Source organism: Erinaceus europaeus, chromosome 8, assembly GCF_950295315.1.
Source record: "Erinaceus europaeus chromosome 8, mEriEur2.1, whole genome shotgun sequence".
Classification (NCBI taxonomy): Eukaryota; Metazoa; Chordata; class Mammalia; order Eulipotyphla; family Erinaceidae; genus Erinaceus; species Erinaceus europaeus.
In genome coordinates this window covers 20,326,402-20,338,598 of record NC_080169.1, presented here as the reverse complement: position 1 = coordinate 20,338,598, position 12,197 = coordinate 20,326,402, and the positions used below count along the sequence as shown (strand labels likewise).

Genomic DNA, 12,197 nt, shown 5'->3' with positions numbered 1-12,197 from the left:
AGTACACCTATCTCGTTACTTGAAATAAATAATTCATACTCTGCAGAGAGAGTGACTGTGATGAAGTGTGAGGAGGATTTTATCTGTTGTACCAGCTAATGAACACACATTTATAAACACTTGAACATGTGTGAGATGAAAGATGAGACTCTGCTACATCTTCAGTTGTTCTAATCCATTTTGCCATATATAGTATAGTCATCTTACTCTGAAGGTGATTCTGGTACAAAAATAACACATTTTTATATAAACTGAGATTTAAATACAAATTTACCACTTCATCTACTCCCTAATTAAAGAATCAGTGACCCATTCCTGCTAGAGAAAAAAAAATGATGGTAATCAACTTCTAGAGAGCTAGGAAGGACTCCATAGTCCCTTATGGATTCTTCCCCCCACTCTCTTGCTCCCTCCCTTCTGCCCTCCCTCTTATATTTGTTATTTTAAAATTTATTAATAATTTAATAATGGCTTACAAGATCATTAAGATTATAGGGGAATACTTTCACACCACACATATCAGCACAGTTCTGTGCCATACCCAAATGTAGCCAACATAGTTTACACAGAAGTCTTAGCAGTTTAACTACTTTGTTTTTTAACAAGTTCATGTGTTTCAGTTATATTATTATTATTAACTTTTTTTTTTTTTTGCCAGAGCACTGCTCAGCTCTGGCTTATGGTGGTATGGGGGATTGAACCTGGGGCCTTTGGTTTGTTTCAGTTCTTTATATTGTACATGTGAGTGAAAACACCTGATAGTTGTCTTTCAGAGAATGCATATCATTTGGTCATTTATTTGCTTGTTGCTCAGTTGGTGAACTCTTTATATATTTTGGTTATTAGCCTTTTGTCTGATATATGGCATATAAAGATCTTATCCCATTCTGTAGGGAGTCTCTTTATTTGGGTGGTAGTATCTTTTGCTGTGCAGAAGCTTTTAATTTGATGTAGTCCCATTGGTTTATTTTTGTTTTAGTCTTCATTGCAATTGAACTTGAATCATTGAAGATGCCTATAAAATTTAGAAGAAAATTCTGCCAGTATTTTCTCCTAAATATTTGATAGTTTCTGGTTTAACATCCAAGTCCTTGATCCATTTGGATTTTACTTTTGTGTTTGGTGAAATATAGTGTTCAGTTTCATTCTTTTGCATGTTTCAACCCATTTTTATTCATTTAATGGTTTGACCTTCTACCTTCTGCAATTGCTTCCCCGCTGAACATGGGCGTTGACTAGTCGGTCCATACTCCCAGTCTGCCTCTCTCTTTCCCTAGTAGGATGGGTCTCTGGGGAAGCTGAACTCCAGGACACATTGGTCTGCATCATGAAGTGTCTAACCCTCATTTTGACTGTTGAAAACTGTAATCTTCACAGTTTTACCCATGTATTTTTGCTTCTTTTGTTGATTTGCAGGTGGTGCTAGGTTCTACTTTGTATGTGAGCTGTGTGTGTGGGGGGGGGCAGGGAGGAGCTTTAAAGAAGTGGCATAGTATTGTTGTGTCTGATGTCCCTTAAACAAAGCCCTAGTCTGGTGGGGAGGGGGAGTGAGAAATCCCAGACCTCTTTCTCTTCTCTTCCCAAACTATTTCCTCTGCTGTGAGATAAAAGTTACTTTGCTCACCTGCAGGGAAGTGTGTCTTCGTCAGGGTCTCTACAGCAGCTTGGACACTTCAGAGTTTGGTAGACTTCCCAGCTGCCTTAAGGACAGAGAGTTCAGTTTCCTAGTTTCTGGCTTCCCCAGACAGCTCCTGGACCTCACTCTTTTTTTTTTTTTTTTAATTTTTTTTATTTAAGAAAGGATTAATGAACAAAAACATAAGGTAGAAGGGGTACAACTCCACACAATTCCCACCACCCAATCCCCATAACCCACCCCCTCCCATGATAGCTTTCCCATTCTCTAGCCCTCTGGGAGCATGAACCCAGGGTCATTGAGGGTTGCAGAAGGTAGAAGGTCTGGCTTCTGTAATTGCTTCCTCGCTGAACATGGGCGTTGACTGGTCCTGGACCTCACTCTTAAGCCTATGGCTTCAACAGCTCTAAACAGCTGTCCCAGGCTTGCTCTCTCTCTCTCTTTTCAAAATTTCTTTATTGGGGGATTATTGGTTTTCAGTTGACAGAAAACACAATAATTTTTATATGCATAACACTTCTCAGTTTTCCACATAACAATTCAACTCCCACTAGGTCTTCCTCTGCCATCATGTTCCAGGAACTGAACACTCCACCTACTTCCCACCCTAGTGTCTTTTCCTCTGATGCAACACACCAACTTCTGTCCAAGTGCTGCTTAGTGTTTTCCCTTCTGATCTTGTTTTTCAGCTTCTGTCTATGAGTGAGATCATCCCATATTCATCCTTCTGTTTTTGTGTCTGACTTATCTCACTTAATATGATTGCTTCACATTCCATCCAAGATGGGGTAAAGAAGGTGAAATCACCATTTTTAATAGCTGAGTAGTATTCCATTCTGTATATAGACCACAACTTATACAGCCACTCATCTGTTGTTGGACACCTGGATTGCTTCCAGGTTTTAGCTATTACAAATTGTGCTGTTATGAGTGTAGGCATACATAGATCTTTTTGGATGGGTGTGTTGGGTTCCTAAGGATATATCCACAGGAGAGAATTGCAGGGTCATAGGGTAGGCCCACTTCTAGCCTTCTGAGGATTTTCCAAACTACCCTCCACAGAGGTTGGACTAATCTACATTCCCAGCAGCAGTGCAGCAGAAGAGTTCCTTTGTCCCCACAACCTCTCCAGCATTTGTTGATGCTACCTTTTCTAACGTATGACATTCTCACAAGAGCGGAGTGGTATGCCATTGTTGTCTTTATTTGCATTTCTCTGACAATCAAAGACTTGGAGCAGTTTTTTCTTATGTTTTTTGGTCTTTTGGACTCTTCTATGGAGAATATTCTGTTCATATTATCTCCCCATTTTTGGATGGGGTCATTTGTTTTCTTGTTGTTGAGTTCAGTAAGTTCTTTATATATTCTGGTTATTAGCCTCTTGTCTGATGTATGGCATGTAAAAATCTCCCATTCTGTAGGAGGTCTCTTTGGGTATTGGTTTCTTTTTTTTTAACATTAAAAACATCTTTTTATTTTATTTTGTTTATTATTGGATAGAGACAGAAATTGAGAGGGGAGGGGGAAGGAGAGAGGGAAACAGAAAGACACCTAAAGCCCTGCTTCACCACTTGTAAAGCTTTACCCCTGCAGGTGGGGACAGGGACTTGAACCTGTGTCCTTGTGCACTGTAATGTGTGCGCTTAACTGGGTGTGCCACCACCTGGCCCCTGGGTATTGGTTTCTTTTACTGTGCAGAAGATTTTAATTTGATGTATCCCATTGGTTTAATCTTGCCTTATTCTTCTTTGTAATTGGATTCATTTCATTGAAGATGTCTTTAAAAATTAAACATAAAAGAGTTCTGCCAATATTTTCCTCTAAGTATCTGATAGTTTCTGTTCTAGCATCAGAGTCCTTGATCTGGAATTTACTTTTGTGTTTGGTGAAATATAGTGGTTCAGTTTCATTCTTCTGCATGTTTTAACCCATTTTTTCCGACACCATTTGTTGAAGAGACTCATCTTTCCCCATTTAATAGTCTGGGCACCTTTGTCAAAATTAAGATGTCCATAGGTAGGGGGGCTCACTTCTGGGCTCTCAATTCTATTCCACTGGTCAGTGTGTCTATTCATGTTCTCAGTACCAAGCAGTTTTGATGACAATGTGCTATAATACAATTTGAGATCTGGGAGTGTGATGCCTCCAGTTCTGTTCTTCCTTCTCAAGATTGTTTTGGCAATTCTAGGTCTTTTCTGGTTGCAGATAAACATTTGTAGCATTTGTTCTGTTCTCCTAAAGAATGTGGTTGGGATCTCGATGGGGATAGCATTAAATTTGTATATGGATCTGGGTAGTATATTCATTTTGATGATGCTAATTCTTCCATCCTATGAACATGGGGCATCTTTCTACTTCTTTGTGTCTTTTTCAATTTCCTTGAGTAGTGCCTCATAATCTTCAGTATACAAGTCTTTCACTTCTTTGGTCAGGTTTATTCCTAGATATCTTATGTTTTGTTGCTATAGTAAAAGGAATTGATTTCTGGATTAATTCTTCTTCCAGCTTAGTGTTTGCATAGAGGAATGCCACTGTATGCTAATTTTGTAGCCTGACACCTTACTATATTGTGTAAAGAAATACCATAGTTTTATGAGAATTGATTTTGTAGCCTACTACTTTACTGAACTCATTGATGATTTCCAGTAGTTTTGAGGCAGAGTTTCCAGGGTCTTTTAGGTATACTAACATATCATGTGCAAATAATGAGAATTTAACTTCAACCTTTCCAAATATGGATTCCTTTAATATCTCTTTCTTGTCTGATTGCGATGGCAAGGACTTATTTTTTTAAATTTTGTTATTGTTGTTGTAGTTATTGTTGTTGATGTCATCATTGTTGGATAGGACAGAGAGAAATGGAGAGAGGAGGGGAAGATGTTGTTAAAATTTCGGAAGGCTCTTGCCAGCAGGTTGGCTTCACGGGCGGGTAACAGAGACGCGGAGACAACGGCTGGGCAGGGCAGCTGTATTTCTTTATTCAGGAACAACGATTCATAAACTAAGACAAACTAATAACCAAACAGAACTCTGCTGTCTCTTTGTGGCGACGCAAGCACTCTCTCTCTTACTCTCGAACTCAGGAACTCAGGAACCCTCCAACTCTGGCACTCTGGAATTCAGGAACCCTCTCCCAGGGTTCCTTGGGGCAGGGCCAAGCGGCCTGCGAAATTAACTGGACTGATCCAATTCTCTTGACGGGGGAGGGCTAGAACAAACCAATGTAAAGCATACGACAGGAAGACACAGAGAGGGTAAGAGAAAAACACCTGCAGACCTGCTTCACAACCTGTGAAGTGATTCCCCTGCAGGTGGGGAGCTGGGGCTTGAACTGGCACTCTTACGCCAGTCCTTGCCCTTTGTGCCACATGCGCTTAACCCGCTGCGCTATTGCCCAACCCCCTCCCCCCCCCAACGGCAAGGACTTCAAGGACTATGTTGAATAAAAGTGGTGAGAGTGGGCACCCTTGTCTAGTTCCTGATTTTAGAGGAAAAGCTTTCAATTTTTCCCCATTGACTATGATGTTAGCCATGGGTTTATCATATATAGCCTTTATTATGTTAAGGAATTTTCCTTCTGCTCCCAGTTTCTTGAGGGCCTTTATCATAAATGGGTGTTGCACCTTGCTGAATGTTTTTTCTACATAGATTGATAGAATCGTGATTTTTTAAATCTATTTGCTGATATAGTGGATTATGTTTATTTATTTATGGATGTTGAACAATCCCTGTTTCTCAGGGATGAATCCCACTTGATCTTGGTGTGGATTATTCTCTCAATATGTTGTTGTATTCGATTAGCTAAGATTTTGTTGAGGTTTTTTGCATCGATGTTCATCAGGGATATAGGTCTATAGTTTTCTTTTTCGGTGGGGTCATTTCCTGCTTCAGGGATCAGGGTGATGTTAGCCTCATTGAATGTGTTTGGGAGTGTTCCCTCCTCTTCTGTTTTGTGGAAGAGTGAGAAAAATGGGTGTTCTTCTTTGTTTTGTAAAATTCATTAGTATAACCATCAGTGCCTGGGATTTTGTTCTTGGGTAGGCTTTTGATTATTGTTTCAATTTTTTTTACTATTGACTGGCTTGTCAAGTTTATCTATTTCCTCTTGTGTCATGGTTGCCAGTGGGTATAACTCTGAGAAGAACACAGGCTTGGGTTTGAATCCTAACTCTATTAACTTCAAAATGCTGTTAGCACTATTACTGGATTTGAGACAGTGGTCAGTACATTGCTAGTTTTGCCATATAGTGAGCAGTGTGTAAACAAGGAGAAATGTTCTGTCTTTATAAATAGACTTGCTTATTTTTTAAAAAAATATTGTTTATTTTTGAATATATAGAGAGTAATTGAGAGGGGAGGGGAAGGTAGAGAGGGAGAGAGACCGACAGACACCTACAGATGTGCTTCACCATTTGTGAAGCTTTTTCCCCACAGGTGGGGGGCCTGGGGCTTGAACCTGGATCCTTGTGCACTGTAATATGTGCACTTTATCAAGTGTGCCACTGCCTGAACCCTGATAGACTTTTTTCTTTAGCTTTGATTGAGCATTATTATTGCTCAGTTCACGGACCATTATTTAAGCATCCTGAAGATCCTTTAAATGTTTGTTTATCTGATAGATACAGAGAGAAATTGAGATGGAAGAAGGAAAGAGAGTGAGAGTGAGAAAGAGAGACAACTACAGTACTGCTTCACCACTAGAGAGGCTCACCCCGGTGGGGACTGGGGCCTTGAATCCAAATGTTCGCGCATGGTCATGTGTGCTCTACCAGGTGTGCCCCCACAGCCCTGAACAGCCTTCTAATGTCAGGGGCTATCTCAGGAAGGTGGAAAGGTTTCAGACAGCACATTTGAAATGTTCATCATCATATCTGGCAAATGGTTGATATTCATAAACAGTAGTTGCCATCACTCCTGTTATTTCTCTCTTTTCTTTTCTCCTTCCTTCCTTCCTTCCCCTCTTTCTCTCTCTCTCTCTCTCTCTCTCTCTCTCTCTCTTTCTTTCTTTCTTTCTTTCTTTCTTTCTTTCTTTCTTTCTTTCTTTCTTTCTTTCTTTCTTTCTTTCTTACCAGCATGCTGCTCAACTCTGGCTTATGGTGGTGTGGGAGACTGACCCTGGGACTTTGAAGCCTCAGGCTTGAGAGTCTCTTTGCATAATCACTGTGCTATGTTTCCTTCCACTCCTGTTATTTTTAAAAATATTTTTTATCTGCCGATGCTTTGCTCATTATTCCTAAGGTTCTTGCCCAGAACTCTGACTTCGACCTTTAGGAAACACTAGTTAAAATTCAAGCAGAACATTCAGAATCAGGTCAACTTGTGGGTGTGGACCTGAACACAGGTGAGCCAATGGTGGCAGCAGACGTAGGCATATGGGACAACTACTGTGTAAAGAAGCAGCTTCTTCACTCCCGCACTGTTATTGCTACCAACATTCTCCTGGTTGATGAGATTATGCGAGCTGGGATGTCTTCTTTATCTAAAGGGTTGAATTAAAGCTTTGACCATATATCCTCTGAATCATGTAGACTGCAGAGTGAAAAATATAGCTGTGGGATTTTTATCCAAGTTTCGAGTGATTTTTCAATGGAATTTTCTTTTCCCATATGAAAAAAAGGAGAGACTGTTGGCATTTAATTGCACTGAAGTGTACATCAGAAAAAAGCAAGTTGTTTTTACCCATTGAACCAGATGTTTTCGCTTTAGTGATGAAAAATAAATATTAGATAATCGTATGTTACCTTGTTATTAAAATAATCCTTGAAGAAAAAAAATTATCTTTATGGGGTAAAGACAGCCAGAAGTCGAGAGAGAAGTAGGTGATAGAGAGGGAGAGAGACAGACACCTGCAACACTGCTTCACCACTTGAAAAACTTTCCCCTTGCAGGTGAGGACTGGAGACTCAAACCCAGAGCTTTGCACATTGTAATATGTGTGTTCAACCAGGTGCGCTACCACCCAGCCCCTTTCCTATTAATTCTACCACCTGTATCTTACTATTTACTACTAAGTAAAATTGATGACTGAGAATCTCAGTATGTCATAGTCTATATAAAGTGTTTTAAAATTATTATTACTGGAGCATTATTATACTTGATTAGCAGGAAGTATTTTATTTGTCCATAAAACTAATTGGAATTCTTTGCTCTAGTTTGTCACAGCTTTGTGTTCCTCTGGCTAACAGGTGTGAGAATAGGAAGCAGAGAAAGGGATGGAAAACAACAAATATAGGTCAGGCTTGTTCTCTTGTCCCTTGGATTTTCAGAACTCTAAGAAATCTTTTCCAGATGGTCTCTGAAGCTGCTTCATTTCTTTCACCCTAGTTAGTATTTGATGTTAATTTTCTACCAAATTTAATTCAGTTCCTTCCCACAGCTAGGTGAATCTGATCTCTGATAACAGTAGACTTATTTGTCTGCTCTGTCTAGTGATAGTATAATTCACAGATAATATTTGACATCTAAGTAAGTAGTACCAGCTTGAATTCTATGCTTGAAAGATGGATATAGTGAGCAACCAATAAAACACATTATTTGAAGTAACTCTACATACAATTTACTGCTTATTGTTACTTACACACTGAACTGTGCATTCCATTTTCAGGAGGAAATTTTAGCCCCAAGACCTCTGTACTAACATTCTAACTGAACTCTGTGGCCCATGCACTTTAAATTCCCTAGAAGGGGAGACTATCAGATTTTTAAAGATAGGATGTTACTTGACATTAAAACACACATACACACACACATGCACACACACATTCACATTCATGCTCATAGATCATTTGTACATTATATCTCTTTTAAAAATTTTTTTATTTACAAAAAGGAAACACTGACAAAAACCATAGGATAATAGGGGTACAACTCCACACAATTCCCACCACCAGAACTCTGTATCCCATCCCCTCCCTTGATAGCTTTCCTATTCTTTAACCCTCTGGGAGTATGGGGTGCAGAAGGTGGGAGGTCTGGCTTCTGTAATTGCTTCTCCACTGGATATGGGCATTGACAGGCATACTCCCAGCCTGTCTCTCTCTTTCCCTAATGGAGTGGGGCTCTGGGGAAGCAAGGCTCCAGGACACATTGGTGGGGTCATCTGCCCAGGGAGGTCAGGTTGACATCATGTTAGCATCTGGAACTCGGTGGCCTCTCCAGAGAACCCCAGGTTGTAAGCTGCTTCTTTTTGGAGCACACACCAGGTGTTGTCTCCAAGTCACCATCTTGGCTCCCCCCCCCATTGTACTTCTGACTTTACTTTTACTTTAGTCTATCTGCCATAGCTAAATTTACTAAAATTTAGCTATGGCATATCTTGCAGTCTCATAAGGCTTGAAAGAATTAATGATCTCCCAAGAACTTCTGATCCAAGACTAAATTTATTTATTTATTAGTGATTTAGTATTGATTTATAAAATTGCACGTCAACAGGGGTATATATAATTCCACATTGTGTGGAAAACTGAGAAATTTTATGCATGTACAAACTATTGTATTTACTGTTGACTATAAAACACTAATCCCCCAATAAAGAGATTTAAAAAAATAATAATTCCACATCGTTCCCACCACCAGAGTTCTGAATCCCTGATCCCTCTGTTGCAAACCATCCTGGTTCTCCCAAGGTTGCAGACATGGGTTGAATCTTATCTCTACAGCTGTATACATCTGTATATAATTTTCCCCTTTTTCTTCCAAGTCCAGTCCTCTCTTCCCCTCCGAGCCTCTCATGACCCTACATCCAAATGCTCTTCCCTTTTTTTCCCTCTCTCTGCAGGTCCTGATGGAGCTAGAGTTTAGAGCCCTCTTATCCTCTCCCTCGTATCACTTCTCTCCCACTAGAAGTATGGATCAAAATTGGGGTGCAGAAGGTAGCAGTTCTGGCTTTTGTAATTGCTTCTCTGCTGGACTTGGGTGTTGGCCAGTCGATCTATACCCCCAGCCTATTTCTTTCTTCCTCTAGTGGGGTAGAGCTCTGGAAAGAGGAAGTTCCAGGACATATCTGCCTGGAGAAGTCCAAGACTGAATTTAATGTCTTCTACCACATAACTAAAATATGTATATGTATTAATCAGCACTAATAGGCAGTTCACTAAAGGTGTACTAAAGTAAATTAATATTTTGAAAAGGGGACTCATTTCTAGATTTTGAGGACAAAAACAATGGGAAAAAGACACAGACAAGTTCACCATATACTTGTTAAGGAGTTGGAGGCCCCCAAGTATGTTCAATGATTTACTTAATGCCACTGAGTTATTTATTGGAAAACTGGCTGCAAATCTTCTGACTGTTGTATGTTAACTGACTGACTTTTAAAATAAAAATTGGCAGCATTTAGTAATTACTGAGAAAAACTCAGAAATGTTATTGTTTTTCACTTTTTTTGGTCGCATGGAGAGGAATGGTGTTGAAATGATCTTAAATGAAGAACAGATTGTACTTAATTTTCTCCTTTTGCGCAAGGGAGACTTTAGCTTTTGTGGGTTCTGGGGATGAAAGAGATAACAGGAGTTTTGTTTTTTTTCCCCTTACTCATTCTTCCATAGTTCACCCCCTTCTAAGAGGATAACATTGCTTCATAAAGACCAGGTGTGTGTTTCTTTCCAGTTCCAAAGAGATGTTTATACAAAGGGGAATTCTTCCATAAATTACCTCATGGCATAAGAATATCAGGATGAAAAGTTTCAGTGGGTTATCTTACTTGTAGTCAGAGATTCCCAAACTCCTTAAAGGGAAGAGGTAATGACTAAATACATAATTTGCAAAGTATCATGTTCAACCCCATTCACTAATATAAATCAGAGCTGAGTAGTGATGCTCTTAAGAAAAAAATAAGACAAACAAACAAATAAGTGTTTGGGTGATGACATAATGGTTATGTAAAAGACTTTCACGCCAAAGATTCAAAAGTATCAGGTTTGATCCCCCAGTACCACCTTCAGCTAGAGCTGAGCAATGTGCTCTGGTCTCAGTTCTCTCTCCCTCTTCCCCCCCCATAAAATATTAAACAGAAGAATACAAAACTTGGGGTCACAGGGTGGTGCACCTGATTGAGTGCACACTTTACCATGTGTAAGGACCTGGGTTCAAGCCCTCTTGCCCCACCTAGGTGGGGGAAGTTTCACTAGTGGTGAAGAAGTTCTGTAGATGTCTCTTTTTCTCTTTCCCTCTCTACGTTTAATGCTTAATAAAGCATGAAAAAAGTCAAAATAATACAAAACTTTATTTATATGTATATATTATATGTAAGGTAACAAGTCTTAAAAACAGTGAGTATCTGGTTTTTAAAAATATTAAGATATAGTCTCATGAATTTATGTTGCAGACCTTTTCAGAGGCAATTAGATTTAATGCAGATTATGGGGTTTTTGAAGTAGCTAACAATGCTCCACAACTTTTGGAAAAGCAATTGAAAAGAATCCTACAAAGCCAACAACCTCGAAATCCTATCTATGACGTTGTAAGGAAAGGAAAGAATGATGCTACATCTCTTCACATGAGTGCCCCTTATGAAGATGAGACCATAAACATCAACTACAATATTATGGTAAGAAAGTGCATTTGAATTTATATCTTGCTAAGTAGATAAAGGATTAGGCGAGATTCTCATGAAGCTCCTTGGGCTTTCCTTTCTGAAATGTAACTCTGTTAAATTTTGTTATATTTACACATAGTATTTGTTAGTTATCATCATTAGTTATCATCGTATTCTTGTAAAATGGCCAATTTAGTTAACATTTTTGTTGCTGTCTGATTGTTAATATGAGAAGGATATATAATCCATTGTGGATATTTAGACTGTCAAGTTAATTTTGGGTAGTACATATCTTTTTTTTTTATTTATAAAATGGAAATATTGACAAGACAATAGGATAAGAGAGGTACAATTCCACACAATTCCCACCACCAGAACTCTGTATCTCATCCCTTCCCTTGAGAGCTTTCCAGTTTTTTATCCCTCTGGGAGTATGGACCCAGGATCAATGTGGGGTACAGAAAGTGGAAGGTCTGGCTTCTGTAATTGCTTCTCCACTGAATATGGGTATTGGCACGTTGAACCATACTCCCAGCCTATCTGGGGCAGGGTTGTGGGGGAGGCAGGGCTTCAGGTCATACCGGTGTGGGTGTCTGCCCAGGGAAGTCAGGTTGGCATCATGGTACCATCTGGAACCTAGTTGCTGAAAAAGGGTTAATATATAAAGCAGAACAAATTGTTGGCTAATCATGAACCTAAAGGCAAGAATATTGCAGATGAGATTTGGGGTCTCCGTTTTGGAAAAAGTAGTAGGTCTATTTTAGGTATATTCTAAGGGGCCCATGACTTTACTAGTTTTTGCCTGAGTCTGATAGCTAACATGCAGGTGGACCTAAGGTATTGTCTGGGGGAGATAATGTCATAGTTGGAACAGGGACTAGAAAGTTGCATCAGGGAAGAGCGTAGCTCCTAAATATGGTAAAAGTATAAAAATATTGTTAACTGTAAACCCCATCGATTTGATCTGTGGCCCATATTCAGCACAGAAGCCTGTGTAACCTCTGCATTCCTGTAGGTCTGAGCTCG

At 39.5% G+C, this 12,197-nt stretch overlaps 1 protein-coding gene across 4 annotated transcripts in view; it reads left to right on the top strand.

Annotated features, from left to right (window-relative positions):
• Positions 1–12,197, top strand: part of RGS22 (regulator of G protein signaling 22) — a 194,574-nt gene that overhangs the window by 27,197 nt on the left and 155,180 nt on the right. For all 4 annotated transcript variants that reach the window (XM_060196009.1, XM_060196010.1, XM_060196011.1 and 1 more), the window contains exon 4: positions 10,962–11,183. In XM_060196009.1, coding sequence (XP_060051992.1) covers positions 10,962–11,183 — 222 coding nt within the window. The remainder of the gene's footprint in view (positions 1–10,961; positions 11,184–12,197) is intronic.